At 38.8% G+C, this 24,687-nt stretch overlaps 1 protein-coding gene across 1 annotated transcript in view; it reads left to right on the top strand.

The window, feature by feature from the left end:
* The first annotated feature begins 5,775 nt into the window (after positions 1–5,775).
* LOC126942371 (zinc finger protein 98-like) overlaps positions 5,776–24,687 on the top strand; it is a 283,769-nt gene continuing 264,857 nt past the window's right edge. Inside the window, exons 1-2 of the mRNA XM_050769875.1 lie at positions 5,776–5,809; positions 6,606–6,701. Of these exons, the coding sequence (XP_050625832.1) occupies positions 5,776–5,809; positions 6,606–6,701 (130 nt within the window). The remainder of the gene's footprint in view (positions 5,810–6,605; positions 6,702–24,687) is intronic.

Below are 24,687 nucleotides of genomic sequence, written 5' to 3'. Positions count from 1 at the left end.
AAATTTCAAGTTTTACATTTAAGGCTTTAATTCATCTTGAGTTGATTTTTGTATATGATGTGAGGAAGGGGTCCAGTTTCAATTTTCTACATAGTGCTAGGTGATTATCTCAGCACCATTTATTAAATAGGGAATTCTTCTCACATTCCTCTTATTCTGCCAATTTGGTATCTATAGTCCTCCACAGTAACTTTTAGAGAATTCTACAAACTTCACAGGGCAGCAAACAACCATTTTACCTTTTTCAATGACTCTTTATCTTCAGACCTGAAACTGATTCACAGACCATGGGACCCAGAAACCCAATCACAGTAATATGTGTGCAATGAGTAGACATGTACACATGGGAATCTCTACTTCCTTTTTCTTCTTCTTGTTAAAATGCCCACAAATGTGCAGGGAACACCTGCTGCTATTCCATCCATTCAGGACCTAAAACTGCAACTTCAAAGTCTGAATCTAGGTTTTCAGATTTGAGAAAAAAGAAAAACTTTCTGAGAGATTCAAGTCCTTTTAGTTGTCAAACTTATAGAGACATTAAAATGAGAGTAGAATTCTGTTTCTCTCTCTCTCTTTTTTTTTTTTTTTTTTTTTTGAGACAGAATTTCACTCTTGTTGCCCAGACTCAGCTCACTGCAACCCCCGCCTCCCGGGTTCAAGTGATTCTCCTGCCTCAGCCTCCCAAATAGCTGGGATTACAGGCATGCACCACCACGCTGGGCTAATTTTGTATTTTAGTAGAGATGGGGTTTCTCCATGTTTGTCAGCCTCCCAAAGTGCTGGGATTACAGGCACGAGCCACCACATCTGGCCCTCTGTTTGTTTTTTGAACTATGTATTCGCCTTTTGAAGCTATTCACTATTGCCACAAGTAGCTGCATATTAATAATGCCACACTGGACACTATAACTTGTACCCTAAAACTTAATGGTGTATATCCAATCAATAATCAGTGTTATTCCTGTAAATAAATAGAAATTTCTGAAAAACAACTTTGTATCGACTCACTTTCTGTCCATCTTTTTTAGCCTTTACAAATCAACTTGTAATCACACTGCTAATCAAGTATATATTTCAGGCAACTTGAATATTTGCTCCCAGGTTACAGTCCTCAAGCTTGGCCCAAATAAACCGTCAACTTATATCTATGTTTCCTCAGCTTTTTCCTTTTAGGTAGACACATTATTTAGAATGTGCCAGAGCAGCCTCTATGAGGGGATCTCTGCTTGTTCTAACACCCAAGGATGCAGAGCCAAGGTTGATCCCACCTGGAATCCGCACACAAGGTCTGGCCTGTGCCCAAGATTTACAAGACAGAGCCAGACTTTGAATCGAGAATGTATAGAAAACCAACAGAGGACATTTTCTATATTGCGAGATGTCAACATAGACATCTTAAATCTTGCCTTTGAGAGTGTGGCTCTGAGCTTTTCAGATCTTCTCCAGTGACCTGTTACAGGTATGTGAGAGACTCCAGGTATAAATAGAATCTGATGACAGAATCTGTAAGTATAAACAGCCATCTTAGGAGTGAGAGATCAAGGCCGCAGAGTATCCAGAGCCATGACCACAGCTATACCTACCTGTAAAATGTGACACTGGAGTACAGTATTGTTATTTCTGTTACCCAAGAGCTAACAAATCAGGAGAGGTGATCTAGATTCTGGAGCTTAACCAGGGCAGTTCCATTTTCTACTTATAATCAGCCTGAGTCTCTTCTGCCTGACTTATCATTGGGTCATTAGCCCAGAGTCACTGGAAACCCTCTCACAATCACCTAGACATCTTTGAGACATTTGAGGATGTCCAGAGCAGAACTGTGTTAGGCTGACATGAGTGGTTAATTCTGCTTCTGTCTCAGTGTAAGAAGAATAAGTCATCCTGTGTTTGTTCCTACCCTCATACAAGAGAGATCTTTGGTTGGTAACTAGATGAGAGTTTCTCCAGTTTCTTGGTACTTGGGTGAAAAACAAGAAGGAGATCCTGAGACTCAGACAGATAAACTAATAGCTTCCATTTCATATGGCCATTAAAAAAATAGATGAAGCAGTTACGGCCCCTACCACCCAGGAACTTATAGTCTAGACTAGCAACTGGATACATGGTTGAATTAAACATCAGCATATGGTTGGTACAATAAACAGATGTGTGCAGAAACACTTGGGCCTTATTTGGACTACTTTCTTTATATTCTTGTGACTTGCGTCATCACCTGAAGGGATGTCTATGAACAGAAGAATTGTTAATGCTTTTACCTTGGTAGAATACATATATTTTAATAAAATTGCCCTAGGAACCTTAAAAGACTTGTTTAAATTGCTTATTAGCACATGCCATAAAATTGACAGGACAGTGGCTAAAAAGAAATTTAAATTACACAAACTCTGGGATTTAAGTTTCTCTTAGGTAAGCTTAGGAAAAACAGAACTGGAAGTATGCCTAGTAGCAGAGAGAACAGAATTCTACGTAGGGTCCACTCCCTGGCTCAGTTCTGTTTAGATCCACCATTTTCGGATGTCTTATTTAGGTCAGGTCCCACCCTGGAGTCTTGCCTCACAGAACTGATTAAAAGAGATTGGAGTTTTGGCTGGTGAATGCTGCTGCCTTTCTAGAGCTGGTGCTCACAATTTTCTGAAACTAAAAAGGTAAATGGAACAGATAAAGTATGTTTTTTAGGGTTCTAATTTTTAAATGTTTTATTAAAACCAGTGTTGCAGAGACATTCCATTTACTAACTTGTTTTCTATTCCTGCAGATCCAGTAGTTTCTCCGCAAGTCACAAATAAGTAAATATAAACAAGATTAGAATTTTTTTTTTTTTTTTTTTTTTTTTTTTTTTTTTTTTTTGAGACGGAGTCTCGCTCTGTAGCCCAGGCTGGAGTGCAGTGGCCGGATCTCAGCTCACTGCAAGCTCCGCCTCCCGGGTTCACGCCATTCTCCTGCCTCAGCCTCCCGAGTAGCTGGGACTACAGGCGCCCGCCACCTCGCCCGGCTAGTTTTTTGTATTTCTTAGTAGAGACGGGGTTTCACCGTGTTATCCAGGATGTTCTCGATCTCCTGACCTCGTGATCCGCCCGTCTCGGCCTCCCAAAGTGCTGGGATTACAGGCTTGAGCCACCGCGCCCGGCCAAGATTAGAATTTTTAAAAAATTATATTAAACTCTTCTGTATTCCTCTCATCTGTCTACATTTAGCTTTTATTCTATACATTTTTTAAAAATCAATGACAGAGAAACAGAAGGAGAAATAAAACTGTTGGGCCCTGTATCTAAATCCTAGGAATTATTAACACCTAGTACCAACTCCCAGGGTGTTATGAGGATTAAGTCACATAATGTGTTATTCCCAGCACAGTGCTCTGTAACATCCTCTTGAGCACATAGTACCTACTTAGTAAACATTGCATAGTGCGAGTGTACATGTCGTTTTCCAAATGCAGACCTATTCAGACATTGCTGCCTTCTGTTTAGTTTGTAAACTTTAAAGAGCCAGGAAAAAAAATATAATACTTTAGGATGCAGATTGGTTGTCTTTATTTGTACCAGAAGTATTTGTGTTGTGACAAGAGTACTGAGTGTAAGGGACTGTGAACTGTGCCTGTTTTCTCTAACTAATGCTAATGTTGAGCCCAGAGTGTGCAACATCAGCATTGACAGGGAACTTGTTTAAAACATTCATTTATGAACCCTTTCAAAACCTGCAGAATCATATTATATAGAGTGGGGCCAAAATTACCAAGTGATTTATAAGCTCGTTGAAGTTTCAAGGCAATGTTTAGCTAAGTGGTTATGAGCCCAGGCTTCTAATTAAAATTACATGGTCTATTTGCAGAAATCTCCAGTTGTGCCCTCCCCACAGGTTCTATTTATTGTCCTGGAAGCATCCATGTTGTTTTAATTAAGGGCCTCTTGTGACTCTTAAGGTGAGGCCAGAATCAAGTATGAGACGTTTAAAATACGCTAATGGGAGTTAAGTTCCACCTTTTCACTAAAGGGTGGTCACAGGGCCTGAAGTGTTTGGGTTTGGTAGGGACAGGACAGCGTGGCCCATATTTCAATTTATGTAGCAAAAATTGCTCATGTCTATGACAGGGGAGGGCACCTGAGGACAGGAAAGGAGAAACATTTTTAACTCCATAGGGCAGCTCATTGTTCTGGAATCTCTTCTCTTATAAAGGAAAGAAATGGATGGACTTTACCTGTAGGTCTTGGTCCGTCTGCCTGTGGATGTGGTGGTAGCAAGTAAGAAGGTAGTGGTGACACCTTTAAAGGCATATTTTCAAGATGCAGGTGTAATTTGTCCAGAGAATCTTATCTGAGAAGGAATCCAAGAGAAAGAGGAGAAAGAGAAAAAAAATGGTTTTTTTTCAGCTAAACATTTTTCAACTGAAGAGCCATGTCCACTCTGCCTCCTGGAATGCCATGCATTTAGTCCTTGCAAAACTTTACTTCTCTACTTGTGCTTTTCATCCCTAATGAGTTTAACTACTTTTTAAAATTCTTATGATAGTGAAGAATCTCTGAAAAATAATTTCTTTCCTATATACCAGAGCCTTCTCTACATTCTCTACATCATGGATTTTTATATGCCATGCAGGACTCTAATGATGAATTTATGATCTGCAACATGAAAAATGTGCCACTTGGCTGGGCACGGTGGCTCACGCCTGTAATCTCAGCACTTTGGGAGGCTGAGGAGGGTGGATCATAAGATCAGGAGTTTGAGACCAGCCTGGCCAAGATGGTGAAACCCTGTCTCTACTAAAAATACAAAAATTAGCTGGGCACGGTGGCACACGCCTGTAGTCCCAGCTACCCGGGAGGCTGAGGCAGGAGAATCGCTTGAACCCGGGAGGTGAAGGTTGCAGTAAGTGGTGATCCCGCCACTGCACCCCAGCCTTGGCGACAAGACAGAAACTCTGTCTTAAAAAAAAAAAAAAAAAAAAAAAAAAAAGCTCTCTGACAGATTTTTTCACTATAGAGTTAATTATTTTTCTCCTCATTATTAAGTATCTTTATGTAGCTGATGTGCACCAATGATCACATTTAATCTGGCACCTGCCTTTCTTTCTTAGATTTTCTTTGCATATATCTATCTGTGGAAAATGAGGGCTCTCATCTTTGTTTATAGGCCAGAAAAACTGGGAAAAACACAGGCTCCTCCACTGGCTGAATGTTTGACAAAATATTCTTTTGGGGCCAAAAACAGGCATTACTGGTGAGCTTGTCAAATTCAGAAACTCAGACTTTATTCCAGATCTTCTAAAATAAATATGCATAACAAGATGTCCAGTTAGTTGTACACATAAAATTTGAGAGGTTTCTTCTAACTCAACATGTCTTTTTCGTCTGAAAAGTGTACAAGATTTATTTTGTATGATTTAAAAAATAGCACTCAAAAATGTACATGTTTGTTATCATGTCCTTAATTTTATACTTTATTATCCAGAAAAGTATCTTATCTACACTGGCGTTGTGGATCTTATGCCATTCTTTTTTTCTCAGAGTTTGATAATACATTAGAGAATATTTCTGTGTTGAAAATTATTTTATTACATACGTTCAGTCATCCCTATAAGTTAGAACCTGTTCTCTTAACTCTCTCATTTCACCTTGAGTCAAATTAAAAATTCTGTCCATGGCCACTTGGGAAATATATATGTATCTTAGGTGTGTTTTTCAGGGATCATTGACATTTCGGGATGTGACCATAGAATTCTCTCTGGAGGAGTGGCAATGCCTGGACACGGCTCAGCAGAATTTATATAGGGATTTTATGTTAGAGAACTACAGAAACTTGGTCTTCCTGGGTGAGGATAATTTTAATTAAACAATTCCTATTATATTCTATAGGTTTCATTTCTCTTTTCTGTAGAATGTGTTTTGGTGACTTATGCTTAGCAAAAATGAGTTTCAGATACCTGTTTTCTGAAAACAGGGATTTGTAAGTGTAGAAAGGAATTTTCTTTTTTTTTTTTGAGATGGAGTTTCACTCTTGTTGTCCAGGCTGGAGTGCAATGGCATGATCTTGGCTCACCACAACCTCCACCTCCCAGGTTCAAGCAATTCTCCTGCCTCAGCCTCCCGAGTAGCTGGGATTACAGTCATGAACCACCACACCCGGCTAATTTTGTATTTTTGGCAGAGACGGGGTTTCTCCATGTTGAGGCTGGTCTCGAACTCCTGACCTCAGGTGGTCCGGCCGCCTCAGCCTCTCAAAGTGCTGGGATTACAGGCGTGAGCCACTGCACCCGGCCAGAAAGGAATTTTTAAAAGATATTTCATTTTTACCTGAACTTTCCATATTTCTGAGCAGATCTGCATTTTTCACTCTAGATTAGTGAAAATTGCAGAAATTTAGTGCATAAAACATAGTTGCCCACACCTTAAAATCTCATTGCCACCACCAATTTTTGGTTCAGTAGTACCGGGTAGTAAAATTAAGGGACTGTACAAATTGAAAATATTTTCTAAATATTTAGAAATATATGTTATAAATTAGTATTGAGGATCAATTTACTAGAATATTCTATTACATTCTCTTTAATGAGCACATTATTTGGGGAATATGAGCAATATTTATGTTATTTATTTTTAATAAAACAGGTATTGCTGTCTCTAAGCTAGAGTTGATGACTTGTCTGAAGCAAGGGAAAGAGTCTTGGAATATGAAGAGACATGAGATGATAACTAAACCCCCAGGTATGTGAGAGTGAATACAACAAACACCACAGATGAGAGGTCCAGAGGTCAAGGAGAAAGCCAGTTCTCAAAATGTGACCTGAGAAGATGTGCTCCAAAGGAAGTAGTTTCTGAGAAGACTGAGATTTTTTAAATTTTACTATCACGTAGAGGCATCTTCTGTCTTATGCTTTAAAGTTCTCTAAGGGTTCTATTTTCATTGTAGTGATTTCCCTTCAGGTTTACAATGAGAGCCAAAGTCGAGTTCATGGCATATAAAGGACTCAACAATCTGACTGCTTTTCCATATTGGGGATGCACAAATGTCTGTATAGTTTTGAGAAACTATGTTAAAAGAACCTGGCTTTTTTACCTCACATTTGCTCTATCACTTACCATGTGATATGTCCAGTTTCTCTTCGCTTTCCCCTATGATTGTAAGCTTCCTGAGAACACACCAGAAACAGATACCGGCACACACTTCTTGTACAGTCTGTTGAAATGTGAGCCAAATAAACTTTTTTCTTTATAAATTATCTACTCTCAGATATTTCTCTATATGCAAAATATTACAGTCTAGAATGTTATCTACATTTTCTGTTTTCTTAATCTTTTATATGAATTTTCTATTATTGAAAATGGGGTCTCAGTATCAGCAACTATTATGTTGCTATGATATTTCTTGCTTCACCTTTGTCAATATTTGTATATTTTGCAGCCCTGTTATACATACCTATACACATAAATATGACAGTTATAGATTCCTGGTAAATTGACCCATTTTACTATTATATAATATTAATCTTTGTCTCATACTAGTACTTGACTTAAAGCATGATATGTCCAATATAATCATGACTACCTCACCCAATTGTGGCTATTATTTGCATGAAATATAGATTTTTTTTAAATTCTGTTACTTACAGACTATTTGACTCAGTGCTAAAATTGGTCTCTTGTAGAGAACATATTGTATGCTTTTTTTCTTAAGTCATTCAGGCATCTTCTTTTTTTTCCTTTTAATTAATTAATTAATGAAATAGGGTCTCATCTCACTCTGTCAGCCAGGCTGGTTTGCAGTGGTGTGATCATGGCAGTGAGGTGCAGCCTCAAGCCTCTCAAACTCAAACAATCCTTTAGTTTCAACCTCTTAAGTAGCTGGGTTACAGGCCCATGCCATTAAACCCGGCTAGTTTTTTGGGTTTTTTTTGTTTGTTTGTTTTGTTTTTTGGTAGAGACAGGCTTCCGCTTCGTTGCTCAGGCTGTTCTCAAACTCCTGGAATCAAGTAATCAGCCCACCTTGACCTCTTAAAGTCCTGAAATTACATTTCTTTTTATTAAGTAGTTTAATAAATTTATATTTAAAATGACTTTTTTTTTTTTTTTTTTTTTTTTTTTTGAGACGGAGCCTCCCTTTGTCGCCCAGACTGGAGTGCAGTGGCCGGATCGCAAGCTCCGCCTCCCGGGTTCACGCCATTCTCCTGCCTCAGCCTCCCAAGTAGCTGGGACTACAGACGCCAGCCACCTCGCCCGCCTAGTTTTTTGTATTTTTTTTTTTTTTTTTTTTTGAGACGGAGTCTCGCTCTGTCGCCCAGGCTGGAGTGCAGTGGCCGGATCTCAGCTCACTGCAAGCTCCGCCTCCCGGGTTTACGCCATTCTCCTGCCTCAGCCTCCAGAGTAGCTGGGACTACAGGCGCCCACCACCTCGCCCGGCTAGTTTTTTGTATTTTTAGTAGAGACGGGGTCTCACCATGTTAGCCAGGATGGTCTCGATCTCCTGACCTTGTGATCCACCCGTCTCGGCCTCCCAAAGTGCTGGGATTACAGGCTTGAGCCACCGCGCCCGGCGTTTTTTGTATTTTTTAGTAGAGACGGGGTTTCACCGTGTTAGCCAGGATGGTCTGGATCTCCTGACTTCATGATCCGACCGTCTCCGCCTCCCAAAGTGCTGGGATTACAGGCTTGAGCCACCGCGCCCGGCTAAAATGACTTCTTAAAGAAATAAAGTTACTCCAGGCGTGGTGGCTCACGCCTGTGATTCTAGCACTTTGGGAGGCTGAGGCGGGTGGATTACCTTGGGTCGGGAGTTCGAGACCAGCCTGACCAACATGGAGAAACCGTGTCTCTGCTAAATATATAAAATTAGCCGGGCGTGGTGATGCATGCCTGTAATCCCAGCTATTCGGGAGGCTGATGCAGGAGAATCGCTTGAACCCGGGAGGCGGAGGTTGTGGTGAGCAGAGATTGTTTCATTGCACCCCAACCTGGGCAACAGCAGCGAAACTCTGACTCAAAAAAAAAAAAAAAAAAAAAGAAAAGAAGTAAAGTTACCCTGGGCGTGGTGGCTCATGTCTGTAATCCCAGCACTTTGGGAGACCTAAGTGGGTGGATCACGAGGTCAGAAGTTTGAGACTAGCCTGGCCAACATAGTGAAATCCCGTCTCTACTGAAAATACAAAAATTATCCAGGCATGGTGGCATGCTCCTGTAGTCCTAGCTACTTGGGAGGCTGAGGCAGGAGAATTACTTGAACCCAGAGGCATAGGTTGTAGTGAGCCGAGATTGTGCCACTGCACTCCACCCTGGGTAACAGAGCAAGACTCCATCTCAAAAAAAAGAAAAAAGAAAAAAGAATACAGCCTTTAAATCCTTTAGCCAGAATTTTAGATTTTAAATGGACAAGAACTTAATGATTGAACAAAGCCGAGACTGTCTTTGCTTCTTGTTAATAATCTAGCCATTTCGAAAAGCACGGCAATTATGCTAAACCACTGAAAAGATGTGATTTTGATGAATTCTATCCCATTTCAAAATGTTTTTTCTAATTGTTACTTTTATCGTGTTAATCTAAGAGAAATTATCTGCATACTGTTTATGCATTCAAGACATATTAATATTAAAGTGTTTAAAGTTTAATATTATATGACAGCATAGTAGAATCCTCTAAAATGAGAAGTTCATTATTAATAGATTCATTATGTTTTTGAGGTTTTTCAATTGTGAAAACAAATAAGATATGCTTTTTCATGATAAGCTCAATTCTAAGAAGTTATTCACTGGTCTCCATGTTATTTCTGTAATGTGTAGTGTAACAGTGGGCCACCAGAATGGTGCAGATACACTGATTTAATCAGAATAAGAATGAGTTCAGCTTTCTTGGCTGACTATTGCTATCCCAGAAGTTGATCATTCACTATGACCTAGTAACTGTTGCTTCATCATGCCAGAGAGCCCTTTCAGCCAGATTGCCCTTTTCCTTCCATTGATGTGCTCATGTTGTGGTCTCCTCTGTTTATCTTAAGCTATCCCAGATGAGAAGTGATTATTTCTTGCATGAAGGAGATCCCCTTTTTATCTCTGCCATGGGATCCTCCCTTCCTCCCTATTGGAAGCAACATGTGGGAGGCAGGAATGATGACAATATACAAACATGTTTCCTGCCATGTGGCCACCAAGAGCAGCTTACAATATGCTCCACCTAGAAGTCACGTACTTCCAGGCCAGCAGGGGTGTTTTTCTACAATGTGTCTTTCTTTTGAAAGCACCTCTGATTAAGTTTAGCCCAATCAGGATAATCTCTCTTTTGATGAACACAAAGTCAATACATTAGCAACCTAATTTCATGTATGATTTTCCACCACAGTCACTTTTTTTTTTTTTTTTTTTTACACGCCAAAGGAGAGGATTACACAGCAGGTGTGCAACAGATTGGGAATCCTGGTGACCACCTTAGAATTTTGCCTCCCCACCTGAATAGACTATTAAAGTAGTCTTGTAGTTTCTTTTGTTATCTAAGTAAACAAAGATATCATTTACAAATAATAATTAACTACCTTCCTATTTTATTACAAATATTAACATATTTTTTCTGGCTTATTTCTTTTTCATGTACCATTTTATACATTTACACACATATATAACAATGAAAATGTATTCAATTATTCAATGTGTTAATTTTTATTAAAAATGATTGTTAGGCTGGGCGCAGAGGCTCACACTTGTAATGCCAACACTTTGGAAGGCCAAAGTGGGTGGATCATCTGAGGTCAGGAGTTTGAGACCAGCCTGGCCAAAATGGGGAAACCCCATTTCTACTAAAAAATAGAAAAAATAGCCGGGCGTGGTGGTGGGCACCTGTAGTCCCAGCTACTTGGGATGCTGAGGCAGGAGAATTGCTTGAACCTGGGAGTGGAGGTTGAAGTGAGCCAAGATCGTGCCACTGCACTCCAGGCTGGGTGACAGACTGAGACTCCATTTCAAAAAAAAAAAAAAAAAGTATAAGTATAAATACACAATGGACTACTATTCAGCCATAAAAGGGATAAATCTAGCCCTTTAAAACAATATAGATAAATTTGGAAGAATTATGCTAGCTGAAATAATACTGACACAAAAAGGCAAATACTGCATGATCTCATTTATATGTAAAATCTAACAAATTCTAACTCAAAAAAGTAGAAAGTGGAATAATGTTTACCTGAGGCTGGGTGTGGTGGGAAGGAAATAGGAAGTTGTTGATCAAAGGGTACAAGGTTTTAAATAGAAAAGATAAGTAGATTTCCAGATCTATTGCACAGCAGGGTGACTATAGTCAACTATAAAGTACTATGTATTTCTTTTTTTTTTCTTTTCTTTTTTTTTTTTTTGAGACGGAGTTTCGCTCTTGTTGCCCAGCCTGGAGTGCAATGGCATGATCTCGGCTCATGGTAACCTCCGCCTCCTGGGTTTAATCGATTCTCCTGCCATAGCCTCCCAAGTAGCTGGAATTATAGGCATGCACCACCACGCCTGGCTAATTTTGTATTTTTAGTAGAGCCGGGGTTTCTCCACGTTGGTCAGGCTGAGTCTTGAACTCCCAACCTCAGGTGATCCACCTGCCCACCTTGGCCTCTCAAAGTGCTGGGATTACAGGCATGAGCCACGGTGCCTGGCCAAGTACTGTATTTCAAAATAACTAAATTTCAAATGTACCACCACAAAAAAGATTAGTAAGCAAGTTGATAGATACGTTATTAAACTTGACTTATATTATTATATTATATGCATATATTGAAACATCACATTGTACCCCATAAATTATACAACTCTGATTTGCCAATCAAAAGTACTATTACTACTGGGTTTTTTTAAAATGAGAGAAACTTTAAGAAATTGCACCAGAGAAAAAAGTGTTCGTTCACCTTAAAATTTCAGAAAACATACACATTTTATTTCAAATAGCATGTTCAGTTAGTGATGTAAGTAGTAAACTTTTTTTTTTTTTTTTTTTTTGAGACAGAGTCTCGCTCTGTCGCCCAGGCTGGAGTGCAGTGGCACGATCTCAGCTCACTGCAAGCTCCGCCTCCCGGGTTCACGCCATTCTCCTGCCTCAGCCTCCCGAGTAGCTGGGACTACAGGCGCCCGCCAACTCGCCCGGCTAGTTTTTTTGTATTTTTTAGTAGAGACGGGGTTTCACTGTGTTAGCCAGGATGGTCTCGATCTCCTGACCTTGTGATCCGCCCGTCTCGGCCTCCCAAAGTGCTGGGATTACAGGCTTGAGCCACCGCGCCCGGCCAGTAGTAAACTTTTAAAATTATGAATAGTCTGAACCAACAAAGTATGTTGATTTTTAATGTTCAAAATAATATAATAACTTAAAAGACAGACTGTAAACAACTGTTTGGAGTAAAACCTCTCTAAATTTGTAAATAATTTTTTTCACTTGTTAGAGAAAAAAAGTTATTTAAATATATATATGTAAAATACATTTAGGTCAGGTGCGGTGGCTCACGTCTGTAATCCCAGCACTTTGGGAGGCAGAAGCGGGTGGATAGCCTGAGGTCAGGAGTTTGAGAGCAGCCTGGCCAACATGGTGAAACCCTGTCTCTACCCAAAATACAGAAAATTAGCTGGATGTGTTGGCGGGTGCCTGTAATTCCAGCTACTCGGGAGGGTGAGGCAGGAGAATTGCTTGAACCTGGGAGGTAGAGGTTGCAGTGTGCCGAGATCACACCTCTGCACTCCAGCCTGGATGACAGAGTGAGGCTCTGTCTCTAAATAAATAAATGAATAAATAAATTTAACCAAATAAACAAAAATCATAAGTTTATTAAACAAGCAATGAAACAATTTGCTTAATTATCTAACTATAAAACAGACACTCAGCATTTAAGTGGTTGTATATCTAGTGTTACTAGTGTCCTAGACAGCAGTTCTCAATGAGACATTTTTTCATAATATTTATATCCATGCTGTATGTGAATATATGGGAATTTGCCAAGGATAGTATTAGAAACTTTCAACTACTATTATAGCCCCAGATGGACAAATTAGAATGAATGTGGGTTACAAACCAGTGGTATGGCCGTCTTGTTTTCAGGCTTAACATTTGTCATGATCTACCAGAATGAAGAAATAAGAGCTAATACATTTCCTGTACACTAGCTAGGTACTGGGCATTTTTCTGGCACCTTTATTTGCATTAACTTTTAAAATTTTACCAAAACCCTAGGATTTAGACACTGTTATCCTTACTGTACAGCTGAAGAGCCATGCACAGAGAGGCAAAAAACTGTGTTTAGGTCATACAACCGGTAAGTGGCCGAACTGGGATGCAATCAGGAACAACCAAATACTGAGTTTCAATTTTAACCATTATGTTCAACCCTATTTCAACCAATGCTTGTTTTTATTCTTGACCTACATTTTGGCTTTAATTTTTTTTAATTTAATAGAAATGCATAGGAATTTAAAAACCACTTCTTTTTACCCATAGATAGTATTTACAACTTGATTTTTGGTTTAAAGTATTCATTACTGCCTGGGCACAGTAGCTCACACCTGTAATCCCAGCATTTTGGGAGGCAGAGGCGGGCAGATCACTTGAGGTCAGGAGTTTGAGACCAGCCTGGTCAACGTGGTAAAACCCCATCTACTAAAAACACAAAAAATTACCCGGGCATAGTGGCGGGCACCTGTAATCCCAGCTACCCAGGAGGCTGAGGCAGAATTGCTTGAGCCCGGGAGGTGGAGACTGCAGTGAGCTGAGATTCCGCCACTGCACTCCAGCCTCGAAAACAAAGCGAGACTCCATCTCAAAAAAAAAAAAAAAAAAAAAAAAAGAAACAAAGAAAAAAAAAGTACTCATTGCTAAGCTTAGTACGCTTTGGTAAACGGATACTAACAATGGTTTTCCTCTCATGATTTCTAGGAGCCACCAATTTCACTTTTGAAATATATTGAATTTTTATATTAAAAGCAAGAATGAGCCTATTATTATATAGAATATCTGTAGTATCCATGTACATTATTATATATTGAATGGTCTACAGTTTCTGAAAATTTCAGAAAGAGTATAGCTTTTTTTGATTGAATAATTTAAGAATATTAAGTCTTCACAGTGAATAGATTGAAATTACTGATTAGTCACTTATAATGTGGCATTAAATGTTATTTAATAAATACGTGAAGCTTTTAAGACTCATTTTAACAACTTATTTCTATTGCTATTTCACTTTTATTAGAAAGAAATATTAACATTTACATTACTTACAGGCCTATGAATTTTATTCAAATCTAAACATAGTGCTAATTTTAGGAGATCTGTATGATTAGTATTACAAAGAGCCTTTCCTTTATTTACACGTAGAAGATAAATAACTGCTTTCCAGGAAACACAAAGAAGCAAATTTGATTCACAATTATGCGCTCTTAATATTAGTAATTCATCTAGTAATACTATCATCTAGAGAAACTTTTAGATATCTGCATTTTCAAGTTGTTTAACATGTAACAGTTCAGAAACTAGTTTTTATGAACTATAATTAACTAAAAATATAAAGTTATCAATTTTTTCCAGTTTTGAAATACTGTCATTATTCCAGTTGACATAACATTACATTTCAGAATCTGTGGCTGTTGAAACTAGAAAGTCATGGTTGACTCTGCTTTACTTGCTGTCTTCTTATTTCACACAAACACAGCAGCCAAAAGATCAGCAATGTTACACATTTACTGTAAACACAGCAGTAGCTTTCTAGGGAGAATATGTATGTGTGAGCATGTTAACTTGAAATTCACGGCATCTTTTGTTGAAGTATAGATTTCTATATGAAAAACAATGGGCTGGGTGCAGTGGCTCATGCCTGTAATCCCAGCACTCTGGGAAGCCAAGGCGATGGATCACCTGACGTCAGAAGTTCGAGACCAGCCTGAGCAACATGGTGAAACCCCAGCTTTACTAAAAATACAAAAATTAGCTAGGTGTGGTGGCAAGCACCTGTAATCCTAGCTACTCGGGAGGCTGATGCAGGAGAATCACTTGAACCCAGAAGGCGGAGGCTGCAGTGAGCCAAGATCGTGTCATTGCACTCCAGCCTGGCCAACAAGAGCGAAGTCCCATCTCAAAACAAGAAAAAAGAAAAAGAATGAAGCACATATAGAATCAAAAAAAATTCTAAAAATTCCTTCTGACCCATTATTTTTTCCTGAGAATGATTGTGATGGAATGGTTGCAGTAGTGTGCTTTTAACACACAATCTCTGTTTCATCATTCTTTGGCTATGGTCATAAGACTTCTATGCTTTTTTTTAAGAAAAATATTTTCTTTCATTAACTCAGTAATTTAGCATGATCTTCACAGCCTCAAATTTTAAAAAATGGTTCATTCTTTTTAAAAAAAGAAAAGTGATTAAATCACCTATCTCAAAAGAGTAACAAATTAGTCTAGTGTATAGGTAATACATAAAAAATATAGATGTAGAGTCTTTTTTCTGTTATACATTAAGTTCTAGGGTACATGTGCACAATGTGCAGATTTGTTATATATGTATACATATGCCATGTTGGTATGCTGCACCCATTAAACTCGTCATTTATATTAGGTATATCTCATAATGCTGTCCCTCCCCCTTACCCCCACCCCACGATGGGCCCCAGTGTGTGATGTTCCCCACTCTGTGTCCAGGTGTTCTCATTGTTCAATTCCCACCTATGAGTGAGAACATGCAGTGTTTGGTTTTCTGTCCCTGCGATAGTTTGCTCAGAATGATGGTTTCTGGCTTAATCCATGTCCCTACAAAGGACATGAACTCATCCTTTTTTATGGCTGCATAGTATTTTATGGTATATATCTGCCACATTTTCTTAATCTAGTCTATCATTGATGGACATTTGGGTTGGTTCCAAGTCTTTGCTATTGTGAATAGTGCCGCAATAAACATACGTGTGCATGTGTCTTTACAGCAGCATGATTTATAATCCTTTGGGTATATACCCAGTAATGGGATGGCTGGGTCAAATGGTATTTCTAGTTCTCGATCCTTGAGGAATTGCCACACTGTCTTCCACAATGGTTGAACTAGTTTACAGTCCCACCAACAGTGTAAAAGTATCCCTATTTCTCCACATCCTCTGCAGCACCTGTTGTTTCCTGACTTTTTAATGGTTGCGATTCTAACTGGTGCAAGATGGTGTCTCATTGTGATTTTGATTTGCATTTCTCTGATGGCCAGTGATGATGAGCATTTTGTCATGTGTCTGTTGGCTGCATAAATGTCTTCTTTTGAGAAGTGTCTGTTCATATCCCTTGCCCACTTTTTGATGGGGTTGATTTTTTTCTTGTAAATTTGTTTAAGTTCTTTGTAGACTCTGGATATTAGCTCTTTGTCAGATGGGTAGATTGTAAAAATTTTCTCCCATTCTGTAGATTGTCTGTTCACTCTGATGGTAGTTTCTTTTGCTGTGCAGAAGCTCTTTAGTTTAATTAGATCCCACTTGTCAATTTTGGCTTTTGTTGCCATTACTTTTGGTGTTTTAGTCATGAAGTCTTTGCCCATGCCTATGTCTGAATGGTATTGCCTAAGTTTTTTTTCTAGGGTTTTTATGGTTTTAGGTCTAACATTTAAGTATTTAATCCATCTTGAATTAATTTTTGTTTAAGGTGTAAGGAAAGGATTCAGTTTCAGCTTTCTACATATGGCTAGCCAGTTTTCCCAGCACCATTTACTAAATAGGGAATCCTTTCCCCATTTCTTGTTTTTGTCAGGTTTGTCAAAGATCAGATGGTTGTAGATGTGTGGTATTATTTCTGAGGTCTCTGTTCTGTTCCATTGGTCTATATCTCTGTTTTGGTTACTGTAGACTTGTAGTATAGTTTGAAGTCAGGTAGTGTGATACCTCCAGCTTTGTTCTTTTGGCTTAGGATTGTCTTGGCAATGCGGGCTCTTTTTTGGTTCCATATGAACTTTAAAGTAGTTTTTTTTTTTTTTTTTTTTTTCCAATTCTGTGAAGAAAGTCATTGGTAGCTTGATGGGGATGGCATTGAATCTATAAATTACCTTGGGCTGTATGGCCATTTTCACGATATTGATTCTTCCTATCCATGAGCATGGAATGTTCTTCCATTTGTTTGTGTCCTCTTTTATTTTGTTAAGCAGTGGTTTGTAGTTCTCCTTGAAGAGGTCCTTCACATCCCTTGTAAGTTGGATTCCTAGGTATTTCATTCTCTTTGAAGCAATTGTGAATGGGAATTCACTCATGATTTTGCTGTTTGTCTGTTACTGGTGTATAGGAATGCTTGTGATTTCTGCACATTGATTTTCTATCCTGAGATTTTGCTGAAGTTGCTTATCAGTTTAAGGAGATTTGGGGCTGAGACAATGGGGTTTTCTAAATATACAATCATGTCATCTGCAAACAGGGACAATTTGACTTCCTCTTTTCCTAACTGAATACTCTTTATTTATTTCTCCTGCCTGATTGCCCTGGCCAGAACTTCCAACACCATGTTGAATAGGAGTGGTGAGAGAGGGCATCCCTGTCTTGTGCCAGTTTTCAAAGGGAATGCTTCCAGTTTTTGCCCATTCAGCATGATATTGACTGTGGGTTTGTCATAAAGTTATTACTTTGATACATTGCAAGGGCCTTTGAAAACAGTATGCTGAGAATAGATAGGGCTCAAAGACAGTATCTCCAATTGAACTTTTAATGAACTCCCGTAGGCGCCAAGAAGGCGGGCAGATAAGGAAGAGCATAGAAACAAAGAACTGAGTAGAAGTTTACATCTGGGAAAAGAAAGTTTGTTTTGCATTGCATTCTTTCTGCTGACGTGGGGTTTATGGAGTATAAATAAAGTGAGGCGGAGGCTCTGAGTGCGGCCGCCATGTTCTCTGTGTGTCTTTGTCTTTTGTGTGTTCTTTCATTCTCCACCACCCCCGGCACGTACCCCAACAAGTGGCACAGCGAGCAGGGTCGCATGGGTGAGTAGGGGAGAACAAGAAGGGGAACCCCCTAGGAGCGGGTAAGGCTCGGATATTGTTAAGGGGAACCTTCTTAAGCTTTCATTATGGGAATTCCATCTCTCTGGACTCAGAATATTTACAGCTGTTTCAAAGACTGTTGCTGTCTATAGGAGTAGAAGTAAAAGAAAAAGACTTTGAAGCGATTGTTTGCCCATGTTGAACAACATTGTTACTGGTTTCAGTATCAGACTAAAGTGCAGCTGAATCAGAGAAAATGGTTACAGGTAGTAAAAGCTCTGCTTAGAGCTCTCCAGTTAGGGGATATTATGCCTCTAAAATTGTGGACCTTGTGTAACTCTATCACTCAGACATTAGAGTTACTTGAGACTGATTCAAAGTGTGGTAATGTAGCCACAGGAACAAAGGTATCTGAGGACTTGGGAAAAAACAAATCTGAAATGGAGCCCATTTGTGCCAGGGTAACAAAAGGGGGAGAAGAGAAAAAGCCAGCTCTTCCTTCTTCTAAGGGAAATTCTGACATGCAGTGTATTATGGAAATGCTTCAACAAATATTACAGATACATTCTTCTAATTACCTTTGCGAGCTTTCCCTGTTTCTTTTCCTTCTGCCCTGTTAAAAGAGGATTTTCCAGTGCCTCCAACCCCCCGGCTTCCTTATCTTTACCTTTGTTTGGCAAAGTTTTCTCAGTGCCTTGCCTGCCGTTGGGGGAGGGAGAAAAGGAAAAGATAAAAAAATGTAAGGAGCTGGATCTGTTTCCAATTATTTGTGCTTCTTTTGCTCCTAATGCTCAGTTTTCAAATGGTGGCAATAATGTCCAATTTAATGCCTTACAAATTAAATTTTTAAAAGAAATGAAAGCTGCCATTTCTAACTATGGACCCCTATCCTTGGTCTTCTTGATATTTTTTCAACAGAAAATTTGATAATTCCTATAGACTGGAAGACTTTGGGGAAGGCTTTTCTTGATCGTTCTCAGTAGTTACAATTGCACAGCTGGTAAATGAACAAGGCGCATGTACAGGCTAGAAAAAATGTTATGTGTGATCCCCCAGGAGCCACTGAGGAACAACTCACAGGCACGGGCCAATATGCTACTCTTAATGCTCAGGCTGGTCTAGATGATGTTGCCCTTACTCAAATCAAGACTTTGTTTTTAAGGGCCTAAAATAAGGTAGAGATAACAGGAAAATCTTCCCTTTCCTCTGTGAAGATTTTACAGGGCACAAATGAACCATATCTAGATTTCGTAGCCCGTCCTCAGGATACTGTCTTGAAAATTGTGGGTGCTGACCTTGCTTCAAAAATTTTGTTACAAACATTGTCTTTTAAAAATGCTAATGTTGACTATCAAAAATTGTTAAAATCGTTAAAGGCCAATGGGGCCAATTTAGATAAATATATTAAAACTTGTGTTAGTGTTGGAGGGGCTATTTATAATGCTCAATTATTTGCTGGAGCTTTGTCTAAAGCCTTAAAAGGCAATAACAAACAAGGTGTTTGCTTTCAGTGTGGTAAACCTAGACATTTCAAAAAAGGATGTCATAAAAATTGAACACTTTTATCCCTCAAGGCAGAAAGCTGCCTTCAGAGGTGTACAAATGTTGTGGTAAAGGTCGACCTTGGACAAATAAATGTCGTTCCAAAACTGATAAAAGTGGAAATTTACTGTCTCCTCTCCTGGGAAACGGGAGCCAGGGCCCACAGGCTTGGGGCCCCAACAATTTATGTCACCAAGTCTGAAAGTGTAGTTGGTTTATCAGTCTTTACAAATGAGAAATATAAGAAAGGAAAAGAATGCACAAACTAACTGGGTTTCTTGTAATAAATCACTAAACTAGTCAAAGGACCAAAAAATACAAGATCAGCGTGACTCTGAGGGATGTGAGATTATGGTTCTGCACTTGTTACATTAAAGAGCTAAAATAAATAGACGTAATATTAACAATAATGACAGTAATAATAGCTATAGTATACTGAGTACTTACTATGTGTCCACTACTGTGAAAAAATCTTCACTTGCATTTAGTTCTTCCAACATTCCTTTAAGACTGACAAATTTTATAATTATTACCATTTTGTAGACAGGAAAACAGAGTTAAGACAGTTTTATAAATGTATCCAAGGTCATATAGCTATTATATTTTGAAAATATGACTTTCTGTCCCCAGAGCTTACATGCTTAACCCTTTCCTCTAGACTGCTCTATAAAGTACAAAAATGGTAGTCACTCTCCTTGGAATAATCGGAGGAAAGAAAAATCAGTAACTAAGTAAAAGTTGTATCTCAGCACCAGATCCAATCCCAATTTCAAGTATCCATTTAGCCTTGGATAGCATCACTGTGTTTTGAAAACCAAAATCCATTGAGTATTTTGTGGTCCACCATCTTTTACAAAGCAGATACTCTATTGAATAGTAAGCTACGAACTGAATTTCTGCACCTGTAATCACTTTATTTGTTTACAAATATTTGTTATTGACTGAACCTGCATACAATACCCAGTGAGCAATGGCCTACAACATCAAGGAATAAATTCAAGTCCTCCTTAAGGATCCCACACCTTACCCCAGTTTCTCAGCTTTATGCGGCAACTAAGTAGAGCGCCGCTGCTGACTTAGCTATTACTCAGCCTTGTCCGGAGCTGCACGCCCCGGCCATAGCGAATAACAATTAACGATTAAACGCCTGAGCTCTATTCATTTCCACCTTCTACCTCCTCCCTGTATTTGCCTTTTCTCTTTTGTATCAATACCTCATTAAAGATGGCACTCTTCCTGCTTCTTCTTCACACACTTTTCCCACGCACGCGAAAATTGTTACTTAGTTGTTACTTAACAGCGCAGGCGCAACATGACGTTCGACCGGAGAAACCGAAACCAACCTGGCCACACCCTCGGCAATGAGATCATTTCCGCCTTAGCCCAACCCCTTCCCCTCCAAGTGTATATAAGGCAGTGCATTACCGCCATTAAACGAGACTTGATCAGAGCACTGTCTTGTCTCCATTTCTCGTGTCTCTTGTTCCCCAAATTCCCACCCCCTCCTCCAGGGCCTGCTCTGTTGATCCCGCGGGCCGGGATAAGCCTTATACTTTGTCTCCTAATAGAGGAGTATATAAATTAGCTATTAGAGTGTGTGGCCCTTTGCCAAAAGGACATGATGTTACTAATAAAATTCTTATTATGGTTCAAGTCTCACAATTTATACGCCTAGAGGCAGGGAAACATATTCTCAATAGGGAGGGTTTGGTAGCACAGAAAAAAACTGTTTTTTGGGAAACTTTAGTTTCTAATTAAAAGCCCTTATGTTCATTGCACATTAATGAAATAGTTTTTAAAGAGTTAATTGATACGGGGGTGAATATGTCTATTATTTGTTTAAATTAGTGGCCTATACAATGGGAAAAAAGACAAGTTTCAGTTATACTCACTGGCTTGGGTGCTGCTTCTGTGGTTTATCAAGACGCAGAACCTTTAACCTGTGTCGGTCCTAAAGGTCAACAAGGTCAAGTGTTTTTTTTATATTGTTCCTATCAATATTAATTTTTGGGAACAAGATCTTTCACAACAATTTGCTGCTTTTTTAAACATTCCTCATATTTTCTCAGCTGCCAAAAATATGATGTTCAAAATGGGCTACAATCCTTTAAACTCATAGCCACCACTCCTATTTAGGTGAAACAGTGACCATTATCTAAAGAAATACTTAGGACTCTAAAAGAGTAAGTCAAAAAACAAATGGCCGAGAGGAATATAAAGCCACGTATTTCTGCATGGAATTCCCGTCTTTGTCTTGTCTTAAAACTATAAATGTTTACATTCAACCTAAGGAAAAGTTTACAGCCTGGTCTTCCTAATCCTGCCCTTATCCCACAAAGTTAAAAATTAATGGTCATAGATCTCAAAAATTGTTTTTTCTCTATTCCATTACAACCTCAAGATTGTAAAAAGTTTGCCTTTATTATTCCTAAATATAATAATGGACAACCCATTCAAAAATATCAGTAAAAGCTTCTTCCCCAGGGTATACTTAACAGCCCTACTATATGTCAAAAATTCGTACATAGGACTTTAAATCCTGTAAAAAATCAGTTTCCAACTGTGTTAATTTATCATTGCATGGATCTTCTCTGTCCCTGTTTCTAATAATTCTCAGCCACTTTCTCGATATCAATGGAAAGTTTTACCTCAAGGTATGTTAAACAGCCCTACCTTATGTCAAGAATTTGTCCTTTTGCATCATTACAAACTCAGCTTTCTTTCTATTCACTTAATATTGCCCCAGAAAAAATTCAACTGGATTTTCCTATTCAATATTTAGGTTATACCTTAGGAGCACAAAATATTCGACCTCAAAAAACTCAAACTCGACGTGATCATTTCAAAACATTAAATGACTTTCAAAAGATGCGTCCTGTTTTAGGAATATAATATCTTTTTTCTATTCTAGAAGGAGACAGTCAGTTGGACAACTCATGCCATTTAACTCCTTTGGCTTTACAGGAACTCCAGCTTGTAGAAGAGCAACTTCAAAAGGCCCATTTATATTATCTCCTTCCCAATGTTCCCCTTTCCTTTTGTTTATTTCATACTTTACATTCTCCCACAGGAATGATTCATCAAACTAATCGGCCACTAGAATGGATCTTTTTGTCCAATAAAATATCTAAACGCTTGGCTACTTATATCGATCATTTAGCTAAACTGATCATCAGAGGACGACATCGTCGACAACTTTGGGGAGGAGATCCTTCCTTAAATATCTCTCAATTCACTCATAATCAGATTACTTATCTTCTTGCAACTTCTGATTCTTGACAAGTTGCTTGTGCTTCATTTGTTGGTCAATTTTCTACCCAATATCCTAAGTCTCTGATCTTTTCATTTTTTAGACAACATTCTGTGTTGCCTTTCTCACCAATTTCTATATTTCCTGTTCAAGGTCCTACCTTTTTTACTGATGCTAGTAGCAATGGTAAGGCTGGATATTGGAGTGTTCATCAATCTCGAGTTACAGTTTATCCTTATCCCTCGGTGCAACAGGAAGAATTGTTTACTATTTTCATGGTCTTACTTGATTTCCCTACTACTAGTTGTAACATTATTAGTAATTCTTAATACGCCGTTTATATTACTTCTTATATTTCTCAGGCTACTTTACTTCTTTGTGCTACTTCTTCTCTTCAGAAACTCTTTTGTTATCCTCTACTTTGAGCCAACGTCAAGCTCCTTTATTCATCACTCATCTTCGTTCTCATTCTCAACTTTCTGAACCATTAGTTCATGGTAATACTCAGATTGATTTGCTTTTAATCGGCCACCTACATGCTGCAGAACAAAATTATACTCTACATCACACTAATAGTTCTGGCCTTCAACGACGGTTTCATTTAACTCATAAACAAGCTCGTTCTCTTATTCGAGCTTGTCCTTCCTGTGCTCCTTTGAGCATTCCATCCTTCCATCCTGGGGTTAATCCACGAGATGCCCCTTCTTTTGGACGATTAAAGTATGTTCATCATACCATTGATACCTTTTCTCATTTCTGTTATTACTCATCTCTTAGCTTGTTTCGCCATCATGGGCATTCCTCTTATACTTAAAACTAATAATGCCCCTGCCTATGTCTCTTGTAAATTACAAGTTTTCTTACAGCACTACAATATTCAACATGTCACTGGTATCCCGGGCAACAGTCAAGGTCAAGCCATCATTAAGCGCGCAAATTTAACCTTAAAAACTTAACTGTTAAAAAAAACAACAACAAAAAAAAAGGGGGGAAATGAGCCCCTCAAAAAACTAGATTTTGAAGGTTCTTTTTACTTTAATTTTTTTGATTTTGAAGGTTCTTTTTACTTTAATTTTTTTTGAATCAATGGAGACAATTGCAAGACTCCGCTGTTGTAGCCCATCTTTCCTCACCTCCCTTGGTGATAGTCCCCACTGACAATTTAAAGATTTGGTATCCTAATGAAGAAGGTAAGTATGTTCAAGGGCAAGTTCTAAAACAGGGACGGGGCTATGCTCTTGTCCTTACAGGGAGCGGACCTGAGTGGTTTCCTACAAGATTATTGAAACCCTGTTGAAAAGAAAACTGGATTCAGCATGCATTTCTTCCATTGTTGGATGTGCCTCGGCGGGGGACTTATTTCCCTTAGTGAGGCTTTATATGAATATTGGACTTATATTCCCTTTCCACCCTTGTATCAGGGAGTCGCCTGGGGGGAGGCGGAAATTAAGGTTTTCACCAATGACACTATTTGGATGCCGTCCCCCTATATGGACAAGGACAACACAGAACGGGAAACGGGAATCATAAACAGCACATACCAATTTGGAGTGGAAGGACTTCCAATAGGCATGGGAAATAGTCCTCATTGTCTCCGAAAATCGCATGAAGCCTGGGCTGTTCGCTATAATCATAGTCATGTGGCTGCTAATACTGTTATTATTGTAACTAGAAGCTTTTAATATAATCATACTGTATATAGTAATGAAACGATTCCTAGTTCTTTACCTTTTTGTCCTATTCCAGAGGTTTCTCCTAATATTGAGGTGCTGGAGTGGCAACAATGTCGGGGAACTAAACCCCAGATTTTATTAGAATACAATGGAATGCAAATAACTGATTGAAGTGTGCACGGTGATTTTCAAATAAAATTTAGTCACATACCTTTGAAATGGCATCGGGTAAATAAAAGTATTGCCGCTAACAGTAATGAAACCTTGGTATGGCAAGAAGGCCTGGCCTAAGTACAGAGTCATCT

This window comes from Macaca thibetana, chromosome 19 (assembly GCF_024542745.1).
Source record: "Macaca thibetana thibetana isolate TM-01 chromosome 19, ASM2454274v1, whole genome shotgun sequence".
In the NCBI taxonomy this organism is placed as follows: domain Eukaryota; kingdom Metazoa; phylum Chordata; class Mammalia; order Primates; family Cercopithecidae; genus Macaca; species Macaca thibetana.
Note: the sequence above shows the minus strand (reverse complement) of the source record. Positions and strands in the feature narration are given on the sequence as shown.